Here is a 27,532-nt window from a genome sequence, read left to right on the forward strand (position 1 = left end):
TTACATTATTACATCAATTCGCCCTCATTTTTTTTAAACCCCTGACTAAAAACTCAAAAGGACAACTCAAAAGAAGATACTTTGTAGAATGCTGGTAATCAAAACCAACAAGTTTGTCACGTGTAGATGACATAAAGGGAGTAATTAATTTAAATTTAGGGTAAACTATCTCTTTAATTAGGATGAAACACTTTAAATTTCAGTCATGCTGGACACAGCCACTTAATGTGCTAGAATTAAATGGGTAAATAACAATAAATAAGCAGTCTCACAAACAACATTTGCTTACAAACAATATAATTTCATTCAGTTTGGTGCATTCAGTTCGACCTTTAGTAATAGATACTTGTGCCTTATGTGCGCTTTAACAGGTGCAGAAGTGAAAGCTCCCAAGCAAAGAACTCACTATAAGATGTGAAAAGACATGCTGCACAATGGCCAACAATGAGCAACAACCAAGAACCATGATAACCTTTAAAAATTATTTAAAGTAACAGTTAGGTAATAATTATTTAAATTATTTTACCAAGTACAACATTTTTAATTCCAAACACTTTGCCAGTTACCAATGTTACATTTTGAATGTTTTAAACCTTTATTTATCAAATGTTACTGTCCAAGTGTACATATAAATGCCTCAATCATTCAATTAAATGCATGGGTAATTTTACAAAATGTGAAATATTTGATGTACACTTATTGTATAACTGCTATTTTTTGCTGTAATTGCATGGTTTTGTAAATAATTTGTTATGTAAATAAAATTTCCTGCTAGCTTGATCAAGCGGGTTCTTTAATGGACTTTAAAATTGCTTTCAAAATTTCAAATGAAATAATAATTGTACTGTATATATAGAAGGGTAACTGGGCTGAGTCTGGTGAGTCCGGCTTGGATGCAGCAATGTTGGCGAGTTACGCCATTGCATCTTGTCCGGTTGATTTTGCCCAAAGTCTTGAAGTGAGTATATATATATATTGGTTTCCGATCAGCGAAGAGAGGCTACACAAGGTCCTAAAGATGGCGGCCGCAACAAAAAAGTCACGTGACTGAAACCCATGAATATTTGCATTTAAACAGGAAGAGTTCAAGTCTCTAGATTTATGACTTGATCACTCACATGGTGAACACAAGCTAAATATTAAATTAGCTATTTAGAGAAGTAGACTCTTTATATAATTTATTTTTCATACCTTGATATAAAAACCATGATAATTAATTTGCAGTTTCTATTTGAGGACAATAAACAGATTGTAGAAGAAAGGACCAACTCCAAATCTGATGAGTGGATCCCCTCAAGTTTCTGACTCTGTTGATCCATTGCTCAGTGGTATGGGTAAGAAAACAACACCTGATCTTTTGCACTGCTGAAGGAGACTTGTTCTTATGTTTCAGTGGTAATGATGAATCTGAGAATGGTTTTGTGTGTTTTTTCTAGATCACAATCTTACCATTGTATTATTTGGAAACTCTGCTGCGGCCCAGTTTCAGCATGATAATATTCTACTTGGAGAAATACAACCAGATATTGAAAATGTAGAAGCATCCCGGATTGTTCCTTTGCAGATGAAGATATCAGGATGTCACATCTCCGTGATCAGTCTGATTGGCTTACATGAAACTGCATTTAACCCGCATCCCCTCATTGGTCAACTAGTGAATGACAATGAAATCAACGCCTTCATCTTTGTTGTGCGACTGGGCCAGTTAACAGATTCTGATAAGATGGGTCTTGAGTGGCTTCAGAGAGTGTTTGGTGATGAAGTTCTTCAGTTTGTGGTGATTCTCTTCACCTATGAGAGCGAGGAAGAGTCTGACTCTATAATAGATGATCTGAAGAAAAATTCTACTCTGGAGCAGCTGACTGAGAAATGTGGTGGAAGATATCACACCTGTAGCAAGAACATGAACAGCCAGTCAGAGATGAGAGATCTACTTAACAGAATTGAGAATCTGTTTATTGAGAATAAACAGCAGAGCTACACTAGTGAGATGTACAATACTGCGTTAAGAGAGAGAGAAGACCTGCAAAACAGGATAACAAAAAGTAAGATCAGATTTGGTTTCCTAACATCCCTAACAATTTCATTTTACTCTATTTAAACAAATGATTCATCAATCATTTTTTTCATTATAAAAAATGTGATTATAATGAACAATTTTTTTTTTTTGGAATGACAAAAACTATGACATAAATATATTGACATTATCGCCAACAAATAAAAACTAGACGAAAATGTCAGGGAGGGATGATTTGGGAAGAGATTCATTCAGAATGAATTTGCTGTGTGGTTCGTAGGTTAGATGCATGAACTGGGCGAGACATAAGCTAACATACACTTGTTGCACATTGCATAAAACGTTCAAAAATGTCAATATGTGGGAGTAAGAGAAAAGCAGACATATGGATAAATCTGACAACACAAGAACTTAATTTGTTCAGTTTTTCTATGTGCACACACTGAAGCATACACACACAGAAAGCGCCTCACAGCGCGGGCTACTCTTTCGCGTCACATGAATTGAGAATTTACACAAAATGATATTGAATTGTACATTTTGACAAGTATTCATGTAAACACAGTTGATTACATAATAAGTGAACATAAACAGTAGGGAGAACGTGTATCAGTACATTGCATCCATTGCAGCTGTACATTCGGTTTTTAAAGGGACAGAAGCCTAATTTAGTTGCTATTGTCCCATTCATTCATGTTAATCAAGCAACAAAAAAGTCAGAAAATCATGCACTGATCTTGACTGAAAAACTTTAGTAGCCCTAAAGATTAATCTAAATTTATTTATATTTACATTTAACATTTACATTTTAATCATTTAGCAGACACTTTTATTCAAAGCGACTTACAAATGAGAACAATAGAAGCAGTCAGGTCAACAAGAGAACAACAACAGTATACAAGTGCCAGGACAAGTCTCCTTTAGGCTAGTATAGAACACATAGCCAGGTTTTTTTTTTTTTTTTATAAATGAAAAGACAAGAAAAGGAAAAGTGCTAGTGTTAGTTGGTTAAGTGCAGGCGAAAAAGATGAGTCTTTAGATGTTTCTTGAAAATGAGTAAAGACTCGAACGAATTGAGATTGGGAGGTCATTTCAGCAGAACCTGATTTTACCAAGTGAGACATGTTCCTGGGACAACATCGTTGTTGACCCTGGAACAACATTGTGATTAACCAATCAGATTTGAAGAACCAGTTTATAGATTTTGGGAAGTGTATGCTTAAAATCAGTGTCATTCATCTATCTTTCCTCTGATTTTAGGGATTACTCATGGTTAAGGTTAGGTTTAGGTGTAGAGATATGGTTAAGAATATATTTTTGGAGTAAAATGTTGTTCCAGGGTCAACAAAATATGTTGACCTAGGAACACATCGAACTTGGCAAAATCAGGACGTGCGTCATTTCACCAGCTGGGCACAGTCCAGGAAAAGGTCCGTGAGAGTGATTTTGAACTTCTTTGGGATGGTACCACAAGGCGTAGTTCACTTGCAGACTGCAAACTTCTGGAGGGCACATAAGATTTAACCAATGAGTTTAGGTAAGTTGGCGCCATGCCAGTGGTCGTCTTGTAGGCTATTTGATGCGAGCAGCTACTGGTATCCTGATGAGGAGAGGAGTAACGTGAGCTTTTTTTGGCTCATTGAAGACAACCCTCGCTGCTGCATTCTGGATCAATTGCAGAGGCTTGACAGTACATGCAGGAAGGCCCGCCAGGAGAGCATTACAATAGTCTAGTCTGGAGAGAACGAGAGCTTGGGCAAGAAGTTGGGTTGCTTGCTCTGACAGGAAGGGTCTAATCTTCCTAATGTTGTATTTAGGCAAACCTGCAGGACCGGGTAGTTGTAGCAATGTGGTCTGTGAAGCTTAACTGACGATCCATCACAACTCTTAGGTTTCTGGCTATCCTCGAAGGAGTAATGGTTGATGAGCCCAGCTGTATAGAGAAGTTGTGATGAAGCAATGGGTTAGCTGGAATCACCAGGAGTTCTGTCTTCGTAAGGTTAAGCTGAAGATGATGGTCATTCATCCAGCTAGAGATGTCACTCAGACAGTCTTAAATGCGAGCAGCAACCGTCGGGTCATCTGGTTGGAATGAGAAGTAGAGTTGGGTGTCATCAGCATAGCAGTGATAAGAAAAGCCATGCTTCTGAATGACAGATCCTAATGATGTCATGTAGATGGAGAAGAGAAGTGATCCAAGTACGGAGCCTTGAGGAACCCCAGTAGAAAGGTGGTGTGACTTTGAAACATCACCCCTCCAAGACACACTAAAGGATCTGTCAGAGAGTTAGGACTTAACCCACAGGAGTGCTGTTCCAGAGATGCCCATCTTTCTGAGGGTGGACAGGAGAATCTGGTGATTAATAGTGTCAAAAGCAGCAAGAAAGGTCCAGTAAGATGAGTACCGAGGATTTTGAAGCTGCTCTTGCTAGTCGCAGGGCTTTAGTAACCGATAGCAGAGCAGTCTCAGTTGAGTGGCCACTTTTGAAGCCAGATTGGTTGCTGTCCAGGAGGTTGTTCTGTAACAGGAACATAGAAATCTGGTTGAACACAGCCCGCTCAAGTGTCTTTGCAATGAATGGAAGAAGGGATACCGGTCTGTAGTTTTCAAGAAGCGCTGGATTTAGAGATGGTTTCTTGAGCAGTGGGCTTACCCGAGCCTGCTTGAATGCTGAGGGAAATGTTCCAGAGTGAAGAGAGGAGTTGATAACGTGAGTAAGCGAAGGTATGACTGAAGAAGAGATCGCTTGAAGGAGGTGAGTGGGGATCGGATCAAGTGGACAAGTAGTAGGATGATTGGACAGGAGAAGTTTGGAGACGTCCATCTCTGAGAGTTGGGAGAAGGAGGAGAAAGAGTGTGCGTCGGTCATTGTGAAGTTGTCCTCAGTCTGCGGTGTGGAGAATTGGTCACTGATGGATCTTGTCTTATTTGTAAAGAAAACTGCAAAGTCGTCCGCTGTAAGAGTTGATGGAGGAGGTGGTGGTGGCAGATTAAGAAGAGAAGAGAAAGTCTTGAAGAGTGTCCGAGCGTCACAACAGCTGTTAATTTTGTTGTGGTAGTAGGATGTTTTAGCTGTGAAGACATTTGCAGAGAAGGAAGAGAGGAGAGACTGATAGAAACTGAGGTCGGTAGGGTTTCTTGATTTCTGCTATTTCCTCTCTGCAGCCCTGAGTTTAGAGCGATGTTCACGGAGAACCTCGGAGAGCCAGGGGGCAGATGGGGCGGTGCGTGCTGGTCTAGACAACAGGGGGCAAAAGTTGTCCAAGCCAGATGTTAAAATGGAGCGCTGTTAGTGTCCAGAGCAGAAAACTGAGAGAGTGCAGGAAGCGAGGATGAAACCACAGAAGATAGGCGAGATGGAGAGAGGGAGCGTAGGTTTCGTCGAAAGGTGACCTGCGTTGGTGTGTGAGGCACTTCAGAAGTAAGTGCTAGGTTAGCAGTAATGAGGAAGTGGTCTGAGGTGTGGAGTGGAGCAACTGAAGAGTTGTCCACAGAGCAACAGCGCGTGTAGATGAGGTCCAGTTGGTTGCCTGATTTGTGAGTCACTGTAGTAGACACTAGCTTGAGATCAAATGAGGTGAGCAGAGTTTTGAAGTCAGCAGCCTGGGGTTTATCTAGGTGGATGTTGAAGTCACCAAGAAGTACCAGAGGAGTACCATCTTCTGGAAAGTTTGATAGCAGCACATCCAACTCCTCCAAGAAATTTCCCAATTGACCTGGGGGACAATAAATGACCACAAAGTGGATTTTAAAATGGTGGGTTACAGTAATGGCATGTGATTCAATTGAAGCAGTACCTGTAGATGATGGCTGAAGATCAAATTTCCATTCTTTTGATATAAGGAGACCCGTACCTCCACCCCTCCCAGTGGTACGAGGAGTGTGGGAACAAGTGAAATTAGTGGAGAGGCTGCAGGGGTGGCAGTATCTTCAGGTTTGATCCAAGTCTCCGTCAGTGCCATGAGGTCGAGACTGGAATGAGTAGCAATAGAAGAAATGAAGTCTGCTTTGTTAACTGCAGACTGGCAGCTCCAGAGACCAACTGGAATAGAGAGCGTAGTAGTAGAGGTCAGAGGGACAGGCCATAGGTTTGTCAGACAGGCCTTCCTGCGACGTACATAACGTGCTCTCCGAGTGTTAGTAGTGATAGTAGAGATCTGAAAAGCACATAGTGACTAAGTCTAAGAAATATTTGAGAACAAGTAAAGAGCAATACTCAAGTGCCCTGTCTGTGTCCTTGCTCGGTGGAGTCGCGCAGGTAGAGTCGATTGTCTTTACACTCATCGGTCTTCACACGAGGAGGATTCACACAAGGGCTGCCGCGGTGAAACCTAGCGCTTTTGTATTAGCCTGATTACCTGTGATTGAAGTCAGCTGGCCACGCCCACTATTTAGCAGATCGAAACCAGGCAGTCCCACGATAGGCAAACGCAAAACCAAGCGCCACTTTCAGCACGCATTAACCTGGGTACGACACACACAATTTAAACCAAAAACTTTCCTAGCAATGACGATCACACACTAGTCTGATGAGAAAACAAGACAAAACACTCACAAGCTGCTGTCCTTCTATGTTGCTCGACTGTTTCTTCTGACAAATGCTTTCCAAACAGCTAATTAAGTACTTTCACTGGCTTTGGCCATGCCTCACTATTGAGCAGATCGAAACCAGGCAGTCCCGCGATAGGCAAACGCAAATGTTGCTCGACTGTTTCTTCTGACATATATATAAATAAATGTCTGCTTGAAAGAATGAAGAATATGGTAAACAAGCTGCTATAAAGAACGTACAATTAGTTTATATAACCATTGGTATTTAATTTAAAAGAAAACCTTGTTCTTGTTATTTATGAGAAGTGGTTTTATTTAATTTTAACAAAGGCATTTTTTGCGTCACCACAGTTAAACCCGTTTTTATCATGATAAAACCTTAATATCACACCTACATAATGAGAAATTTTAGAGAAATGCTTAATAAATGTACTGTAATTTAACCCATTAGATTTTAGCAGACAACATTTACTGTAGATTTAGTCAACCAAAATTTTAAATGTAAAATTATATTTAGTATACTAAAACTAAAAACAATTCACATGACTAAAATATGACTAAAACTTAAAAGCATTTTAGTCAAAACAATATGATTAAAACTAAATAAAAATTTGCTGTCCAAATTAACACTGTTCACAGATTATACCATTATAGACTAAAATATATTGGCATAAATGCATTTTTTTGTTAAAATAAATATTTAAACAATATATCTAAATGGTAACATTTCAACAAAGACAACAGAAAAAAAATTGGGATAAGGATCTACATGCTAGCAGTAGTTTATTAAGAATTTAAAAGCAAAAACAGAAGATGGAGCTGAAAGCACAAGGGCAAAGTTGGCAGAGCAGTTGACTACAATGGTGGAGATGGGAACCACCATGCTGAAGCAGGGGAACCCTGGAACTGGCAAATCAAAAGGCACTGTTGTAGCTGTCAATGGAAAGAGAGACTTGAGCACAGGGCCGTATTTAGACAGTGTGGTGCCCCTGGGCACTATACCTCAAATGCCCCCCCATACATAATTAAGGTGATTTCTCAAATCAAATGTAATTTATTAACTTGTCCAACTACTGTATTTTTCGGACTATAAGTCGCACCTAAGTTTAAGTCGCATCAGTTCAAAAATACGTCCTGACAAGGAAAAAAATATGTAAGTCACACTGGACTATAAGTCGCATTTATTTAGAACCAAGAACCAAGAGAAAACATTACCGTCTACAGCCACGAGAGGGCGCTATATGTTTTCAGTGGTAGACTACAGGAGCACTGATCAGCATAGAGCGCCCTCTCGCGGCTGTAGACGGCAATGTTTTAACTTTAACTTCAATGGTAAACATGGAGAGCAAGCGAGAGTGCAGTCAATCGCTTCTGAGTCATTGTCGTCCTGAGCTCATTCTTCACTCATTTAAAAAAAAACGAAAAGATTGTTATTTTTTGGGTGAACTATCACCAGAAGATTTCTGTATCAGCTACAGTTTAAAAAACATCTCGGTCTATGCATGTAACCATGGTCACATTAGATATTTTGGGATCTCGTCTTAGATCCCAATCACCTTCAAGTGTAACAAAACAAGCCAATGAATGTTGGTGTGAAAGCTTTGCATCGCACACCCCGACCTCACACAGCAGTTCTATTAGGAAGAGTGCGTGTAATCGCACATCCAGCTTTTCTTTCTATTGTGAACCACTACCTTCAACAAAAGAGCAGTTTGCTCTTTCTCCAGGTCCTAAGAGGCTGATTGTTGCAGTGTATGATGCACTACCTCTATACTCATATCCCCCTCTCTCTTCGCCATCGGACAACTGGGCCCGCCTTGAGGAGGCTATGTCTCAGGCTCGGCTATGCAATTCAGTTCATGCTGGCATCCTCCCAAGTTCAAGTTCATTCAGTCTACCTCTGTGCTGGACAAAAATGCTCCTGTCTTATGGCCAGAGATATTAGTCCTACTGGCGAATGATGCAATGGAGCTTGTAGCTACAGCTTATATGAAGTCAGAGTTTTATAGCACTTACTTCATTGTACCCAAGAAAAGTGGTGGGTTACGGCCAATCTTGGACTTGTGCGTTCTGAACCGGGCCCTTCACAAGCTCGAAATGGGTGTGTGGCGCAGATGTCCCTCATTATCTTTCAACCACCAACCTCTCTCCGCTCCTACAGCTCTTGGCCTCGCCCCACTTGTCACATAGCCCCATCACCCGCCGAAGGCTGGGGGGTACCCACGATACTGAGACCTTCAATCATCTCAGTCTGTAAAGATGAGCTCTTGTCCTTCAAGGCAGCTTGAAGTAAGCTTCTGTTACTGAATGACAATAATAACTCCCAACAAACTGTAGCACACTGTAACATGAAAAACTTGTATCGATGTTAATGGTTACTTCAGTAACACTAGCTTACTTCAAGATGCCTTGAAGGACAAGCGGAGGAGACTGAGACGACCAAAGGTTGAATATTATTTAAATATTTAGTAATACAAGGCACAATGTATTGCATACAAATCACAGCGAGAGCTTTTTTTATTTTTTGTTTTTTTGTGTACCAATAGGATTTGTGTTGTTTCACAAGTGCTTTAGAAACCGTTCATGGTGGCACCATTCCCCGAAGTGTCTGCTAGGGGATGCAGTGCAAATTCCCTTGAAGGGGAACATGTATTTGTGGATTTGTTTGAAATTGATGTCATATTAAATTCCATTCTAATTTTCTCTCTACCTTTCTCTCACAAGATCAGCCCACAATAACCGAGGAGAGCATGGAATTCACCACAACTAAAGAGACAGGAGAGAGACTTGAGGTATGGGTTGAGTGAAGTGCAAAAATAAAAAAGAATCAGGAAGTTAGAGACCCTTTAGTTATACAGCTTATATTACTTACTATGATTTTGAACTCTTTACGCTTTGCTCCACTTTTTTATTTATTTTGGAAGCTAATACACAACAAACCTTCTATAACTGAGCTATTTTGTTTCTCAGCCAAAAGTGGACAAACATTCAGAAGATGGTGCAAGACTGAATCAAAGCAAAGGAAGTGGAATCAGTGAAAACATACAGCATCTACTTCAAATACTTAATAACAAGAATCAAAGTAAACTAAGAGCTGCAGATGTTCTTCAGTTGACTGCACATTCTTTACAGTATCATGAGTCTTGTGCTGAGAAGGACCTTATTCAGACTTTCCTACAAAAACTACTGATGATGAACTACAGAGCCAGATATATTAAAACGAATGAGACCAATAAACAGCAAGATGGACAACAAGGAAGCACTGACATATTTGAAGATGAAGATGATGTCGATATTTTCAGCGAAATGCCTTTGTTTACTGAAGGGATAAGCAGGAAAGATGCTATTCACCCGATGGATGTTCAGATGGCTGTGTTTCATTGTGCTGATAGTTTCCTCAAGCAGCTGATGGTGACTAAACTGTCTCAGTGTCAGTACGCTCTGCCTCTGCTTGTTCCTGATCCATTTACACAAGAGATTGAGTTTCCTCTCTGGACATTCAGACAAATAAACAAGAGCTGGAAGATGAAAGATACCAAAAATGAAATCAGTCAAATACAGCCTGTCTGGAAGACAGAAACACCAATGGTGTCTTTCTTCAGGTTTGGTTCGGTGTCCTTATCCAAATCTCAGCTGTTGAACAGTTTGATCAATGAGAAACACAACACGTTCTTCCACAGGCATTGCCCAGGCAGCAGCAAAACAAGAGTATTGATGGATGGAGTGGTGGAGATCGCCTGGTACTGCCCCTCTGGGAAAGAAACGGATAAATTTACTCAGTGTATTTCGCTCTGTAACCTTCATGGTGATGCAGGAAACAATAAGAGACAGCTGCAGATCCTCACTGAAATGGGTTCAGTCAATGTTGTTATTCTACCACGACTTGACAGAAATGACAAGAGTGCAACACAGATGCAAAACCTGTACAAGGACAAAAAGCCACTTATCTGTCTTTTTACAGAGGATGAATATAGTGTAATTGAGACAAGAAAATGGAAATACAAAATTGGATTAAAAGGCAGAAATCAATCAGATGTATCTGAAGAGCTCATACAAACTATAAATAAATGCCTCTCATTCTTACTGTCAGAATCGTCTTCTGTTTTCAAACTTGAAGATGTGTCCAAACAGTTAGGTATCAGAGTAGATGAGGATCATGACCATGATTGCAGAAGAGGAAAAGAAGCAGCCCAGCAGATGATGGGTTTACTGAAGGATAAAAATCCGACAGAAATCAAAGAGTCATTTCTGCCCTGTCAGGGAAAACTGTGGCATCAGTGGTGTGAAAAGAACAAAGAACTACATCGATTCGAGGGAAATGAAATAGAAATTGAAATAAATGTAATAAAACAAGAGATGAAGAAAATCCGTAAACAGCAGCATGTTCTGGACATTGGTGACTTCATGAAGTTGTTTATTACAGAAATTAATTCACAATCTCCAAATGAGAAGGTATTTTTTTTTAAATGGCTCACAATCCTCCTGGATGAATACACTTCAGCTGACCTTTCTGCTCTACATTACAAGTATGATGAAAAGTGGTCAGAAGTTTTAAAACTGAAAGAGAAAAATGAAATAACCGAGGAACAGATAAAAACTAATTTTACAGATGAACAAACAGAACTTGATAGGATATCAAAAGAACTTCAAGCTGCAACTTTTGGCTTGGAGCACATTCTGAGGGAGATCGGTCAGATCTATGAATCATGTAAATCAGAGGATAAGAACAAGGAAGGCCTGCCGTGTGATTTTTCTTCTCTCCCGAGTCTTGCAGCAGAGATGATGATCTCTGGATTTCCAGTGGAGCTGATGGATGGAGATGCTGCTCATGTTCCTGTGGTCTGGGTTACTGCTGTTCTACATGAACTCATCCAGAAACTGGGAGACAAAAAAGTATTTGTGCTGTCAGTTTTAGGGATCCAGAGCTCTGGGAAATCCACTATGCTGAACGCCATGTTTGGACTCCAGTTTGCTGTCAGTGCTGGTAGATGCACCAGAGGAGCTTTCATGCAGCTGGTCAGAGTATCAGAGGAGATGAAAGAACATCTGAAGTTTGACTTCATTCTGGTTGTTGATACTGAGGGACTTCATGCACTAGAACTATCTGGAAGGTCAACAAGACATCAGGACAATGAAATGGCTACATTTGTTGTTGGTATTGGTAATCTGACATTAATAAATATCTTTGGAGAAAGCCCATCAGAGCTGCAGGACATTCTTCAGATCGTTGTTCAGGCCTTCATGAGGATGAAGAAAGTTAATCTGTCTCCCAGCTGCGTGTTTGTTCATCAGAACGTTTCAGACGTCACAGCTGGAGAGAAAAACATGGACGGAAGGAGACGGTTGCAGGAGACACTTGATGAAATGACAAAACTTGCTGCTAAAGATGAAATCTGTGATGCACAATGTTTCAGTGATGTCATTAATTTTGATATTCGGAAAGATGTGAAATATTTTGCACAGCTGTGGGAGGGAAGCCCACCCATGGCACCACCAAACCCACCATACTGTGAAAACATCCAAGAGTTACAGGAAACATTTTTAAGCCATGCATCAAAATCAGATGGCTTACAGCTGACACACCTAAAAGGTCGTATTGATGATCTCTGGGAGGCTTTACTGAATGAACGATTTGTGTTCAGCTTCAGAAATTCTCTGGAAATTGCAACATACCGAAAACTAGAGACTGAATACAGCAAGTGGTCCTGGAGTCTCCGCAGAACTATGCTGGATATAGAGAACAAACTCTACAACAACATAGAAAATGAAACAATTGATGAGGTTTCAGAAAGTCATCTTCAAGAAAATCTAAAAGGGAAAAGTGGAGAGGTAGAAAGATTAATGTCAGAATTCTTTGAGAAGGACAAAGATAAAGATACCCTGATACAGTGGAAAGCATCGTTTGACATCAAAATCAAAGAGCTAACGGAAAGCATTGTGAGAGAAACAAAAAAGAAATTAAATGAGATTCTTCAACAGCGAGATATAAAGAAAAAAATTGATGCTCAGAGGACACGTCATGAAAATACTCTCTTGGAAAAGAGCAAAGAACTTGCAATCAAACTTAAAGACAAAGCAAATGATGAAGCAATCCTGAAAAAAGAGTTTGATACCTTTTGGAAAGAGTGTGCTAATATGATTACCAGAGAAACTCCTGCAGTCAAACAGATTGATGTTTTAAAAGACATGAAACAACTTCTCAGTGATATCTATAAAAGTGTTCCATCAGACTCCTGGTCAGACAGCAGGGATATTTTCTCTGTACCAAGTTATTCAGATTATGTTCAGTTAAATAAATCCAGTGTTATTACAGGACATGCTGAAAATCCCATCAAGCCAGCTAAAGAGAAGTTTGGTTACTCATTGACTACAGAGGATGAAACCCAAATAAGAACCTTAGTCAATGACATTGCCCAACATGCAGACAACATGATCATGTCGTATAACATTACAAAGATGGGCTACAACAAAACCTACATTCAGGAACTTGCAGGTTATATCAAAGCAAGAGTAGTAGATTATGAGCAAGGTTCCAGGAACTATGTGTTCACAAATGAATTTTCTATGAATTTGGTCATTTCCATCTGTAAGAGAGAAAACAAGGTAATAACTGAACAACACAGAAGATTCAGAGAAGCCAATGATCCTGTTTTCTACTTTGAACAGAAGAGCGAAGAGTACTATAGTATTTTTCAGAAATACTGTCAAGGTGCAACATCAACTGCCATTTTTGGTGAGATTATCTGTCAGAAATTGAAGGAGCCCATTCAAAAGAGTGTCTACAAAGATACTGCCAGAGATATCACTAATGAAATTAAAACAAACTGTGAATCACTCAATGGAAACAGATCTAAACTTGAGAAACACATCCTCAAGTGTCTGGCAGAACAGGAGAATTTTGGCAAGTACATTACATACTTTAATAATCCAAGAGACCACTTAAAGAGTTTTGTCAGAGATGAAGTCAGTCAGTACATCACTGATAAGTTTGAAATGAGTGTTCGGCCCAAGATGAAGGAGAAAAATAAACTTCTCCACCAGAAGATCATGGAAGCGGTTCATAGAGCGACTACACTGGTCAACACGACCAATGGAGATGTTCAGAAGTGGCTGAATCATTTCACACTGCAGCTCTCAGATGTGCTGATATTCTCTGTAAAGGACCTCAGTGGCGTGAGCCATGAAGGTGTTGATGATTTCAAACTTCTAGAAGATGTGATAAGTGTAGAGCTTGATTCAGTATCATCAGAAATGCAAGATAAATTCAGCACAAGGACATTTCCAGTCAATCTGGAACAGAAGGACAGACCAGATGATATTCTGTTTGATCACCTCGGTCAATGCTGCTGGGTTCAGTGTCCCTTCTGTGCAGCCACATGCACCAACACTGTAGAAAACCATACCGGAGATCACAGTGTTCCTTTCCATCGAGTGAATGGTCTCACTGGATGCTGTTATGAAGGGACAGAGTGTCTCAGTGCAGATTTTTGCACATCTTTAGTGAGAACTGGTAAAATGTTCTATACAGGTCAGTGGTTTCCATGCAATGAATACAGAAAAGCAGGAAATGTTTATGCAAAATGGAGCATCACCCCTGACTTCTCTGAACTGTGTTACTGGAAGTGGTTTGTCTACAGATTTCACGAAGATGTACAAGAATACTTTGGGAAAACATTCCACAGGTGGTTTGAGATTTCATATGAATGGAGAAAGTACTCAAAAGTCCAAGCTATTGCAAGTTTGGATAAATATATCTAATGAAAGATATATCACATGTAGGTCTCTGATTCATAGACCACAGTTTGAAATTTCTGTTTCACACAGGCAGTCTCTGAGATGCAATATCGCATATATCCCCCCCATATATCGCATAAGAGCTCCAAAGAGGTAAAAAACAAAACAAAAAACAAATGCAAATTTGCCCTGTAGCTCTGTGTCCTCCCAGTACAGTACAATATATTCTTTGTGGTGGGACGAGAGCACAGGATGGTGATCAGTTTAATAAGCACATTTTTGTGTTATCATGTTTTTACTATTTTTGCTTTTAATATGTAACCATGTTGCACTGTAGTGGATGATACACTATTCTTGTTATTTCTATTATCTTCATTAAATGGGAACCTAACCCAAAGAGACATCACTGTGTGGACATTGGTTATTTGCCCGGCCTAGCATGTAGGAAAACTTTATACAAGTACTCTCGATAAGTCAAAGCTATGTTTGTCTATATTACTTATTTGCAATGTAACATTTAATTTATATTTTTTATTATTATTTATTATTTTTTCTAATTTTTCTATTTTTTTTTTATTTGTTTACGATAAGCAGTTTACAATACACTTATTACAAGGACATTTTCCCTGCCACAACCAACAGTAGGGTTAGTTAAAAGTGTTATTACCATAGCACCAGTACCATAGTATAGTGAGGGTATAAGATCAATATCATGGTACAAAACCTAGTGGTATTAGGTAGCTGTATTTGCCATGTATAATGTAAAGAATAACAAAGTAAATCTTTGTAAACAGTGACAGAAAAGTTTTGGTAATGCTTTAGGTAGCCTCATACATCCAACTTTACTGAAAGGCTGCCCCAGTTGTAATCTAAAGTACACTGATCAGCTGTAGTATTAAAACTCTCTGCCTAATATTGTGTAGGTCCTCCTTGTGCTACCAAAAGAGCTCTGATGCATTGAGGCATGAGCAAATCTTTCAAGTTCTGTGAAATGTTAGATAGAACCTCCGTGGATCAGATTTGTTAGTCCAGCACATCCCATAGATTCTCATTCTGATTCGAATCGGATTGAGATCTGTGGAATTGGAAAGCCAAGTCAACACCATGAACTTTTTATTTGTGTTCCTCAAACCATTTCCAACATTTTGTGCAGTGTGGCAGGGTGCACAATCCTGCCGAAAAAAGGCCCCTGCCATCAGGGATCACCATTTCCATGAAGGGTTGTTTTATAATTTCTGTAATGTTTTGCATAGATTGTGTCCTTGTATCATTTGACAATATCCCTGACCACTGTGACTTGAATGAAAACATGCTGCTATTGCACTCAGTAATAGTCACTCTAATTGTCCAATATTTTGTTTATTAATAATTATGTTTTTCCCCGCCTGTTGTTTTAGTTATAGCATCTCACGATCACATTGTTCTGAGAATTATTGAATAATCCCGCAATATTATATATATATGTGCACACACAATTTATTATTATTTCAACCAACAGTGACAGATTCTGTCATTTCTATCTAGAGTGGAGGTTTAACTAAGTTTCCAAAACCTTTATACTTTTTTTAATCTAGGTTCTCACTGCCATTAGACATTAGAGGACAAGAATAGAAGATCCAACAGAAAGAACTCTTCTGGATCTCCTTCATCTGTATTGTACCTTATTAAATGTCCAGGGTTCTCAGAAGTGGTACTCATCATAGTTGGGTAAATTTCTTGAGGAATACCTTGAGAGACCAAAGAAACTGGGTGTAGGGATGGGAAAACACATCTGTAATATGGTTTATTATAATTAACACATAAAACATACAGGGTTTGCCTAATGTATGTCTCTGTCGATGGATGCGTATTCTGGCTTCCCAGTAGGCTAAAAAAAAAAAAAAAGATCATTCTTCAAATCATTCACTCTTGTTCAATGTGAATGCTGTATGCTGGAATATGAACAGTCATTTATTCCATGCTGATAGACGCGGACACAGGTGAAACCTGAACAGCACACATTGATAGCTGTGTTTGAACTAAACTCATGTAAGCTTTGCTAGTTTAAACATTTAAGAGCCAGAGGACGTGAGCTTTGAGTTTTTTGTAAGTGTCCTCATCAGGGCACAAACCATAGCTTCCAGCTCTATGCAGATGATGCAGTTCTTTATGCACCCGCTCAGTCACCAGAGTTGGCTGCTGATGTTCTCTCTGAATGTATGGCTGATGTATGGCAGTTGGTGCTAAATTTGACAAAGACAGTCTCTATGTGTTTTTCTATTAAGAAACTTGATCTAAATAAAAGATTTAAAATTAACTTGCAAAATGAAAAAAAAATTCAATCTGTTAAAGAATTCACATACCTTGGATTGGTTATAGATCCTCAACTTAATTTTACTAAACGTATCAAGAAAATCTCTAAAACAATACAAAGAAATCTCAACTGTTTTAAATTAATCAGACACTATATACCAAATCAGGCAGCCCTACTGTACATGCATGCTATGGTGTTTTTACATATTTCATACTGCATGACAGTTTGGGGGCAAGCAGCTCCGTCTGCAACAAAACACATTGGTTCACTTTCCAATCGAGCAATACAAATTATGGATAAAAAGCCAATCCGCTATCATCACTGTAACATACTGGAGAAATATAAAATATTAAGCTTTGAAAGCTTTAGTAATTTATGTTTACTAAAATTAATCTTCAAGTGTATTAATAATTTAGCACCTGGGCCTCCTAGTAAATTTATTGAAATACAGAACAACCAAAGAGTTAGAACTAGTACAAATCATAACTGTACAATACCATACTGTAGGACAAGCTTTGCACAGACTGCCTTTTCTGTTAAGAGCTGTTGATGATATTTTTTATGATATAAATTAATTTTGCTTTCAAATCATTTTGAAGTTAAAAGTGCTAAAAAGATAAAAGTGCTAAATGTCTTATTAACTAAATGTCTGCTAACTAAAGAGATAGTTAACCCAAAAATAAAAAATTATATAATCTATTCCCCTCATGTATTTTAAACCTGTATTTTTCTTGCTTTCTTTGACTTGTTTGTGAAACATAAAGGTTGTTTTGAAGAATGTTGGCAACCAGCATAGATGCATAGAACACACTGTAGATGTTTCGATCGACATAAGGGAGAATAGATGAGACAATTTACACTTTTGTGTGAACATTCCTTTAAATAAACATGTATGTCTTTATATATTAGCCAGAGCAGCACAGTTTCTTCTTAGAAAATGTTCGCTCTTTGGTGAACTTTTCAAACAAAATTTACAGTTAAAACCTATGTATTAAAACATAGGTTTTTTTTAAGTTACATTAAAATCCCACATAGTAGATTTGCTTTAAATCTTTTGATACGTTTAAGTGCTGCACTTAACAATAATATTCATGATAAGAAACATTTGAATCATTATGAATGAGTTTAATACAAATTGTATTATATTTGTAGCCCTTAGACTGAAGAGCCAGACAAGAGTCATCTGAGCTTCTTTCTCCTCTGTTTCACCTTTAAATAATAATAATAATAAATGATTCCTTGAATATTAAAGCAACATTAATCATTAAATATCACCTTTCATGCTGCATTATTTCATTGTGAAGTCTCTTCTGCCAGTATGGATCACATTTACACATTTATCATACATTTAATTCTCCTCATATACACAGGATCAGAATGAGCTTTATTGCTAGGTGTGTTTAGACATACAAGGAATTTGTTTTCGTAACAGAAGCTTCCACAGTGCAACAGAATGACAGCGACAGGACAAAAAAAGATAATAAGAGAGTAAAAAATATAGAGCAAGTAAGGAATAGCAATAAACAAATTGACAATTGAATGTGTAGGTACAATAGGCAGTTTTGTATGTAGAGGAACATAATGTGCAAATCTGAAGTAAAGACAAAGTATGTGTGTTAGATAAATAAGTGTATGAGTGTAAAAATTGTGTTGTGTGCTCCACAGTTATTGTCAAGTGTTGGGCGGTTCCTGGTATCTGGTTGTACCGGAGCTCAGAGTTCTGTAGCGATGACCAGATGGCAACAGTTCAAAGAGGGAGTGTGTTGGATGTGAGGGGTCCAGAGTGGTTTTGCCAGCCCTTTTTCTCACTCTGGATAAGTCCAGTTCTTGAATAGAAGGGAGGGTTGTACTGATGATTCGCTCAGCAGTCCGGACTACCCTCTGTAGTCTTCTGAGGTCAGATTTAGAAGCTGAGCTGAACCAGACAGTTACTGAAGTGCAGAGGATGGATTCAATGATGGTGGAGTAGAACTGTTTCAGCAGCTCCTGTGGCAGGTTAAACTTCCTCAGCTGGCGAAGGAAGTACAACCTCTGCTGGGCCTTTTTTACGATGGAGTCAATGTGATTGTCCCACTTCAGGTCCTGAGAGATGGTGGTGCCCAGGAACCTGAATGACTCATGATGGTTAGTCGGGGGAGAGCAGGGGGGTTTCTCCTGAAGTCCACGATCATCTCCACTGTTTTGAGCGTGTTCAGCTCCAGTTTGTTGAGACTGCATCAGACAGCCAGCTCTTTAACCTCTCGCTGTGGACTCGTCACCGTCCTGAATGAGGCCGATGAGTGTGGTGTCGTCTGCAAACTTCAGGAGCTTGACAGAGGGGTCCTTAGATGTGCAATCATTAGTGTACAGGGAGAAGAGCAGTGGGGAGAGAACACAGCCCTGGGGAGCTCCGGTGCTGATTGTACGGGTGCTGGATGTGTATTTTCCCAACCTCACTAGCTGCTGCCTGTCTGTCAGGAAGCTGTAGATCCACTGACAGTCGGAGGTGGGCACGGAGAGCTGAGTTAGTTTGGGCAGGAGGAGGTTTGGGATGATAGTGTTAAAGGCCGAGCTGAAGTCCACAAACAGGATCCTCACATAAGTCCCCGGTCTGTCTAGGTGTTGCAGAACATAATGCAGTCCAATGTTTACTGCATCGTCCACAGACCTGTTTGCTCTGTAGGCAAACTGAAGATTTTTGGATTTTGGATGTTCACAGGAGAGATTTGCTTTATTAAAGTCCCTAAGAATTATTAAAACAGAGTCCGGTTGTTGCTGTTCTGTCTCTGTGAACTGATCAGTTTCTGTAAAGCCAGGCTCACATGCGCTTGTGAAGGAATGTAGAAATTCACGAGAATGAACAAGTGAAACTATCGCGGCTAATGGAACGGCTTGCAGTTAATGAAGAGTGTTTCTAGATCTGAACAGCACATCTTCTTTAACATGGTTACATCTGTATTCCACCTTTCATTGTATTTGATGTAAAAGTATGTCCCGCTGCCGCTGTGTGAGTTTCCTGTTGATTCCAGCAATTTGTCTCTGGTAAAACTGATTGAAGGAATATAACTAAAGACAGGACAAACTAACAAAAACACAAAAACTGCAGAGCACATCAAGGAGACCACCATCTTGTATTGGCGCCAGGTGAGCACAGTAGTGAAGCTCTTCTGTTGATCCTCACCATGTTTACTGCTCCTCACATCATAATTTCAAACTATGATATACAGCATTTATCATCTTTTGGTGATTGAACTCTATCAAAATAGAAGAGAAAAATAGGAATAGAAGAGAGAGAAGAAAATCTGTGTTCAGTATGACAAATTGCAAACTAGTTACTAATAAAATACTAATGAAAAATACTGAATACTAAAAAATATAATGGCCTGACACTTTGGCACAGTACTGTACATGCAGCCAGTTGTTATCACAGGAAGAACTCCGTCAGATAATAAATAATAATAGCAGGTATTGCTGTACAAAGATGTGACAGTGTGCTTTTGTTCTCTTTCCTCCTATGTGTTGAATATTTTAATTGACTTTACATTTCATTCTGACACAAACCCTTCGTAGCAATAAAGCTTGATGAGAATTTGATTATCACCTTTCACTAATATTTGAAAGTAAATATTTGTTCACACATCAGAAGTAAATGAAGATCTCTTTAATATCACAGTGATGTTTACTCACTTCAGTTCGCAGTTTGAGTCTCGGAGCACATCAATGAGCGGCTGCTTTGAGTCTCCAATCATATTGTATCTCAGATCAAGCTCTTTTAGAAACCGCAGTGCTTTTGTGTTTGTCAAAGACTGAGTTAAAGAAGAAACATCTGTAATTCCACAGTTATATAGACTAGAAAGAGACAAACAGTGAAAGAGAGATTATCTTACAAACAAATCATTAAGGTGAAGAATTTTACACAAATATAATGTGAACCCAAACTCAAAGAGATATTGAGTAAAAAGTTATTTGGTTTAACTGTTGAAGTGATTTTAAGCATTTTGATTCTTGTATTTGGATGTTACTGACCTCAATCTCTCCAGTTTACAGTGTGGATCCTTCAGTATGTCACATAAGTGAATTACTCCTGCATTTTTTATTTGATTCACACCGAGGTTCAGATCTCTCAGGTGTGATGGGTTTGATTTCAGAGCTGTAGTCAGGATGAGACACTGTTCCTCTGTAATACTGCATCCAAAAAGACTGAAGACAGTAAGAGAAAGACAATGAATCAGATCCATCTTAAGTTTGTGTGAGAGTTAAATGCATCATGAAAACTAGTTACAATTCAAGTCTGGATCAGTTCTCACAAAAAAAGAAAAGAAAAAAAAAAAGTAATGTATAGGATCAATATAGAAACAACAGAAAAAAATCTGTATAAATTGTCTATTTCACATTTTTAAAATGAAAATATTATACATTAATTTATTTAAGCCATTTTATACAAATATACTAAATATACATTTTGCTCAAAATATTTTGTGAACGGCTACATTAGTCCAGTATAAATGTAACTGTCAGAATCATCTACTGTCATTTGTTAGACTCCTTTATTTAGTCTGTTTTCTGTCTTTGTTTTACAGCAAAGATGTCAGATTTCAGCAAGCTTCATGCTGTTTCTACTGATACACATACACATTAACTAACAGTATTTCAGATTTTTTCTTCAGATGGACAAATGGCAGAAGGTACAGCGCTAGAAATGATGTGACAGGAACCCAGCAGTCTTAAATTAAAAAATAAACTTTAATCACACTGTAATTGCTGTAAAGTATGATGATACTAACCGTAGTTTCTCCAACTTGCATTGTGGGTTCATCAGTAGATCACTGAGGGTTTTCACTCCAGAGTCTTCTAGATCATTACCACTCAGGTGCAGATCTCTTATGTGTGATGGGTTTGATTTCAGAGCTGAAGTCACAGCAGAACAACCTTCATCTGTCATTTCACAGTATCTTAAACTACATGCAGAAAAAGTATAAAATAAGAAGATAAAATATTATAAACATCATAATCATCATGTTTATTTCATCATGAGATATGAAAGTGAAGTGAAAGTCATGACATTTGCCATGTATGGTAACCCATACTTGGAATTGGTGCTCTGCATTTAACCCATCCAAGTGCACACACACAGCAGTGAGAAGTGAACACACCATGAACACACACACACCCGGAGCAGTGGGCAGCTATAGATCCAGTGCCCAGGGAGCAACTGGGGGTTCAGTGCCTTGCTCAAGGGCACTTCAGTCATGGGTATTGAGTATAAAGTGTTTTGGTTTAAACTGCTGAAGTGATTTTAAGCAATTTGATTCTTGTATGTGAATGTTACTGACCTCAATCTCTGGAGCTTACAGTGTGAATCCTTCAGTACGTCACACAAGTAATTCACTCCTGTGTTTTTTATTTGATTCCTGCTGAGGTTCAGCGCTCTCAGATGTGAGGGGTTTGATTTCAGAGCTGAAGTCAGGATGAGACACTGTTTCTCTATAATTCTGCATCTTTCCAGACTGAAGACAGACAGAGAAAAAAGTTACTAGCTAACAAATTAACTAGGGATGCACCGATAGTATTGGTATCGGGCCCGATACTGAGCTCCTGTACTCGTACTAGTACTGGTTAAAATGCCACAATACCAAACGCCGATATCACACAGCACAGAAGAGTAAGCACGCTTCTGCACTTCTGTTGTGGTCTTTGATATTCACTCACTTAGCACACGCATATGGATTAAAACTAAATTGTAAAAAAAGACAATTTATAGGGGCATTTACTATAAACATAATTCATTTTCAACCTTAGGCATACATAACTTTCTGGCAAAAGCGAATCTAGCAGCTTGTGTGTAATGTGCTCGGAAATACGTTACTACTGTCTCTCTCCTTCTGCAACAGTACAAATACATGCATGTGTTGTGCGTGTTTTGCTTGCTTGAGAGTTTCTGCATTATATGAGTGGCTTTTGGAATATAAATCACAGCACGTTTCAGATAAAAGCAAAAACAAAAAACAAAACTTCTATTTTTGAAAAATATCACAGGAGATTTATAACGAGTGGTTCCGTTCATTATTATAGAAAAGCACATCATTACAGTAATAAGTTGCTGCAATGGAGCAGCTCTAATGCTAATAAATTACAGGTGATGAACCATAGAGCAAAAAAAAAAAGCATCAAAAACTTGTAAAATACATTTTATATGGGCATAATTAAGTGTGAAAATAACCGAAGGATATACAGTTAAACCAAAAATTATTCAGAGACCAGATATAATTTTTTATATTTTTTTACTAGTGGGTGCAGGACACTATAGTTCATTTATGTAAGTAAGGTTAGCAAAATAAAGTAAACTGTGACAAATTATACCCAAACAATTCTTAAAACAGTGGACAACCAGTAAAATTAATTTGGGACCAAACATTTTTCAGACCAAGTCTGCATGAAGCTGGATGACAACATGGCCAGGAGACAACAGGCAGTCATTAAAGCTAAGGTTGTTCTGACAAAGTACTGACAGATGTGTAAATATTGTTATACTAACATCTGCCTGAATATACATTTTTTTTGGTTAATTGTAATCCATTACATACCTTTCTATTAAAGATATCTAACATTACCAAGATGAATTTGTTTTGACACAGTTTAACTCTGAGTTCTTGTGATATTTTATGACCATCTTCTAAAATATAGAGTGTTTTATATTAACTGTGATAATGTGTAATGCTAAAGGTGTGTTTCAAATACATTTTGGTTTGACTGTATCTACTTAATAAATGAAGTTAAGCAGCTAACATTATACAACAATTTGGTTTCTCTACCCAATATTAAAAAAATGTACAAATGCAATAAAAATATCGGTACTTGGTATCGGCAAGTACTAAAAATAAAAGTATCGGTATTGGGCGAGTAATGGAAATAGTGGTATCAGTGCATTCCTAAAATTAACTAACATTTAAATACACTAGCAACATTGTAACAATACAACACCTGAGAATCTTACATTTACCCTTTTATGATGCAACTTAAATTGTTTTTGCCTATTCACTATTGTCATAAAACACTTTAGTGTCAAAGACTAATGTTCAAACAAAACAATTAAAAATCTAACTCATAGACAGTTTGCTGTTAAAAGTTTATGTGATTCTATAATATCCACATTAAATAAAGGAAATTTAGGAGAATCAATGGATTATGAACATATTATTACCATTGTGTAAATAAAATGTAATCCATGAAAAAGTAACTGTAGTCTGATTACGAGTATTTTAAAAAGTAGTTTACTCTAATTACAAGTACTTGAGTTTTGGAATCTGATTACGTAACCCGTTACTACCCAGCTCTGGCTACAGTAACATTAATATAAAAATAAATGCAACATTTCAAACAAATAAACAACACTCACATCAGTATGTTGAGTTGACAGTGTTTATCCTGCAGAAGGGCAGCGATCTGATTCACTCCTGTGTCTCCTAGTTCAAATCTACTCAGATTCAGCTCTCTCAGGAGTAACGGGTTTATACCAATAATTCCAGTCACATACTGACAGCCTTCATCTGCAGCAGGACCCAAAAACCTGGATAAGGGAAGATGAAGCAGGATTCAATTAACAATGTCAACCGCATTACAAAACAGACTGACAAACCGAGATAAAGAGTTCTTCTTTGAACATTTAAATACACAAATAAATATAACAATATTATACTAAAGTCTTATCGTTCAAGATCACTAGATCATGATTTCAGTACTAATACAGAGAGTAAAATTAAAGCCTCAAGATCTTTTTGGATTTATAGCAGGATGAGAGAGAAATGTTAGCACAGGGAAAACTGGCTTTTTGAAAACTAAATACGTATATGTGAACATCTGGAGACTCACAGACCTGGTGCAGAGATACAGTGGTCAATCTGAGCTTGATGGAAATTAAACTACAGCATGTTCAGAAACAAGGGGTCTTGATTTGAGAAAACATACTTTCGTTGATCTTTTGAAATGTAAGAAGTCATTGTACAATAAAAACATCCTGTAAGTTTCAGAACTGAAAATTTCCTTGTTGGTCCAAAAACAGCTTTTATCGAAACCAAGCTGCCAAAATGACTTTTTCAGATGTTTCAGTGTGATAATAGTGTAATGAAAGATGCCTCTGAAGAATCAGATAAATGCCTGCTTCTACACTTCATCACATTTTTTGCCCACTGGCATATTAGTGAGAAGAGAAGAAGAGATTTACGGGATAACTAGACAAATAATAATATTATCTTTCAGGATTCCTAATGCTAGGAAAGTGCAATTTTTTCTTCCAAATCATAGCCGTGAAGTCTCACAGCAGATACAGCCATTTAAATGGAGTGTTTAAATCAGGGCTAACACCACGGTAGAAAATTAACTTATTTCTAAATATGACAATTTTTGAATGTAAAAAATAAGTGCACCTCAGGAAACATACAATAATTTTAAAAAGGCAGATCCCTATCTGTCGGTCACTACGAGTTATGTCGAACGACATATGGGGTCTCACTTGGGAGGCCAATCATCTCTGAATTTAAGAGAAAACGCCAATGAAAATTGGCTAGTGGATTAACATACCTGAGCCACTCCCCGTGCCAACGGGTATAAATAGGGCGACAGGTGCATCCACATTTTTGCTTCGGAGCCGAGTAGTTGATGAGAGCAGTCACTACAAAGCCACTTCATCTTTGTTTTGAGGAGCTGTTCCTGGTCGGTGTGACGGCGCAGTACAGCGGTGTCCCTGTGAAACGGCGATTCCCCTGGGCGCTTCGGCTAAAAGAGACAGTTCCTAAAAGAGCAAATCATGGATGATTCGTGTCTTATCGGCGCCCCCCGTATCACTCCCGTCTGCGAAGTCCTCTAGGAAGTCGACTAAGCGGCCCTGACATGGGCAACACGGAGATGTGGGGAACTGCTCTTCAGGAGCTGGCGAAGACAGTGCCACTCCTTCCCCCGGAGGAGGGCCGGGTGGAGAATCTTCAGTTTATGTTTCGTTCTGTTCCGCCGCTGGTCGAATGGCCAGTGGCACCCACTTTTTCAATAAAAGAGCAAATTCCCTTTCCTCCGCGTTGCAAGGCTCGTGGGTTGACAGTGAGCGACGCGCAGCCTCCTCACTCTCACCCACGACATCCCCTTTCGCCAATGGCCAAGAGGTCGCGGTTCGGAGACGCAACGCCTCTCCACGCGTCTCTGGCCAGTTCCTCCTGGAACACTTGGAGTGTGGCTGTGATGACTCAGGACGCAATGCCTTCTGGGCCTTCAGACACGACTCGGCTACGCGATTCAGTTCTCCCTTACAGCCCTTACTTCATCGTACCCAAGAAAAGCGGTGGCCTTCGACCTATCCTGGATCTGCGAGTCTTGAATCGGGCCCTGCACGAGCTCCCGTTCAAGATGTTGACGCAGAAACGCATTATCAAATGCGTCCAGCCCCAGGATTCGTTTGCAGTGATCGACCTTAAAGACGCATATTTACATGTCTCGATCCTCCCTCGTCACAGACCGTCCAGCGGTTTGCCTTCGAGGGTCAGGCGTGGCAGTACAAGGTCCTCCCCTTCGGGCTCTCCCTGTCCCCCCGTGTCTTCACGAAAGTCGCGGAGGGCGCCCTTGCCCCACTCTGGGAAGTGGGCATCAGGATCCTCAACTATCTCGACGACTGGCTCATTATCGCCTGCTCCCGAGAGGAGTGGTGCGATCACAGAGACTTCGTGCTCCAGCACCTCAGTCAGTTGGGGCTTCATGTCAACCGGGAGAAGAGCAAGCTCTCCCCTGTGCAGAGAATCTCTTATCTCGGTATGGAGTTAGACTCGGTGAGTATGACGGCACGTCTCACCAGCGAACGTGCCCAGTCAGTGCTGAACTGCCTGAGTTCCTTCAGAGGTAGGACAGTGGTACCACTGAAACACTTTCAGAGGCTCCTGGGGCATATGGCATTCGCAGCCGCAGTCACGCCACTCGGGTTGCTTCATATGAGGCCACTTCAGCACTGGATGCACTCCCGAGTCCCGAGATGGGCATGGCGCCGCGGTACACATCGTGTCACCATCACACTGATGTGTCACCGCCTATTCAGCCAGTGGTCGGACCTTGCCTTTCTACGGGCCGGCGTGCCCTTAGAACAAGTGTCCCGGCACGTTGTTGTCACAACAGATGCCTCCAACTTGGGCTGGGGTGCGACATGCAACGGGAAGGCAGCTTCGGGGTCCTGGACAGGACCTCGACTGCTTTGGCACATCAACTGTCTGGAGTTGCTGGCAGTGCATCTAGCTTTACGACGGTTTAGTCCGCTGTTGCTGGACAAGCACGTGTAGGTCAGCACGGACAACACTGCGGCTGTTTCGTACATCAACCGACAGGGTGGTCAACGATCACGTCGCATGTCTCAACTCGCCAGCCATCTCCTCCTCTGGAGTCAGACGCGGCTCAAGTCGCTGCGTGCTATACACATCCCAGGGGAACTCAATCGTGCAGCCGACGCGCTCTCACGACAGCTCACTTTCCCCGGGGAATGGCGACTCCATCCCCAGACGGTCCAGCTGATCTGGAGTCGATTCAGGGAAGCCCAGGTAGACCTGTTTGCTTCCCACGAGTCCTCCCACTGCCAGCTGTACTATTCCCTGTCCCAGGCCCCCCTGGGCACAGATGCACTGGCACACAGCTGGCCTCAGGCTTTACGCAAGTATGCGTTTCCCCCAGTGAGCCTGCTCGCACAGACACTGTGCAAGGTCAGGGAGGACGAGGAACCGGTCCTGTTGGTTGCGCCTTACTGGCCCACCCTGGCCCATCCAGATCTCTGGAACCTCCACGAGTGATCTGCCCCCAGCGGTGGTAGACACTATCACTCAGGCTAGAGCCCCTTCTATGAGGCAGGCCTATGCTCTGAAGTGGAGTCTGTTCACAAACTATTGTTCTTCTCACCGAGAAGACCCCCGGAGATGCCTGGTCAGAGTCGTGCTTT

General features: G+C 39.9%; 2 protein-coding genes across 2 annotated transcripts; one reads left to right on the forward strand and one right to left on the reverse strand.

The window, feature by feature from the left end:
- The first annotated feature begins 986 nt into the window (after positions 1–986).
- LOC127988238 (interferon-induced very large GTPase 1) lies at positions 987–14,704 on the forward strand. The gene is made up of 4 exons (XM_052590875.1): positions 987–1,334; positions 1,437–2,045; positions 9,294–9,361; positions 9,540–14,704. Exons 1-4 carry the CDS (start codon positions 1,280–1,282, stop codon positions 14,325–14,327), a joined length of 5,520 nt encoding a protein of 1,839 aa, XP_052446835.1. The 5' UTR covers positions 987–1,279; the 3' UTR covers positions 14,328–14,704.
- Positions 14,705–18,812: 4,108 nt separating this feature from the next.
- LOC127988428 (ribonuclease inhibitor-like) lies at positions 18,813–21,723 on the reverse strand. Its single transcript, XM_052591189.1, has 3 exons — positions 21,360–21,723; positions 20,602–20,775; positions 18,813–18,858 (listed from the first exon to the last, which is right to left on the reverse strand). The coding sequence occupies exons 1-3, from the start codon at positions 21,515–21,517 to the stop codon at positions 18,813–18,815; spliced, it is 378 nt and encodes a 125-aa protein (XP_052447149.1). The 5' UTR covers positions 21,518–21,723.
- Between the last annotated feature and the right edge of the window lie 5,809 nt (positions 21,724–27,532).

The sequence above is a fragment of the Carassius gibelio genome, chromosome B22 (assembly GCF_023724105.1).
Source record: "Carassius gibelio isolate Cgi1373 ecotype wild population from Czech Republic chromosome B22, carGib1.2-hapl.c, whole genome shotgun sequence".
Taxonomy (NCBI): Eukaryota; Metazoa; Chordata; class Actinopteri; order Cypriniformes; family Cyprinidae; genus Carassius; species Carassius gibelio.

Bases quoted from the DNA above. Each gene is read 5' to 3' on its own strand.
- LOC127988428 (XM_052591189.1), bottom strand. From the start codon at position 21,517: ATGACAGATGAAGGTTGTTCTGCTGTGACTTCAGCTCTGAAATCAAAC. The intron at 20,776-21,359 runs GTTAGTATCATC...TACTGTCTTCAG, and splicing joins TGCAAGTTGGAGAAACTACG to TCTTTTTGGATGCAGTATTA. The intron at 18,859-20,601 runs GTCAGTAACATC...GGCCTCATTCAG, and splicing joins TGTAAACTGGAGAGATTGAG to GACGGTGACGAGTCCACAGC.
- LOC127988238 (XM_052590875.1), top strand. From the start codon at position 1,280: ATGAGTGGATCCCCTCAAGTTTCTGACTCTGTTGATCCATTGCTCAGT. The intron at 2,046-9,293 runs GTAAGATCAGAT...TTCTCTCACAAG, and splicing joins GCAAAACAGGATAACAAAAA to ATCAGCCCACAATAACCGAG. The intron at 9,362-9,539 runs GTATGGGTTGAG...TTTGTTTCTCAG, and splicing joins AGACAGGAGAGAGACTTGAG to CCAAAAGTGGACAAACATTC.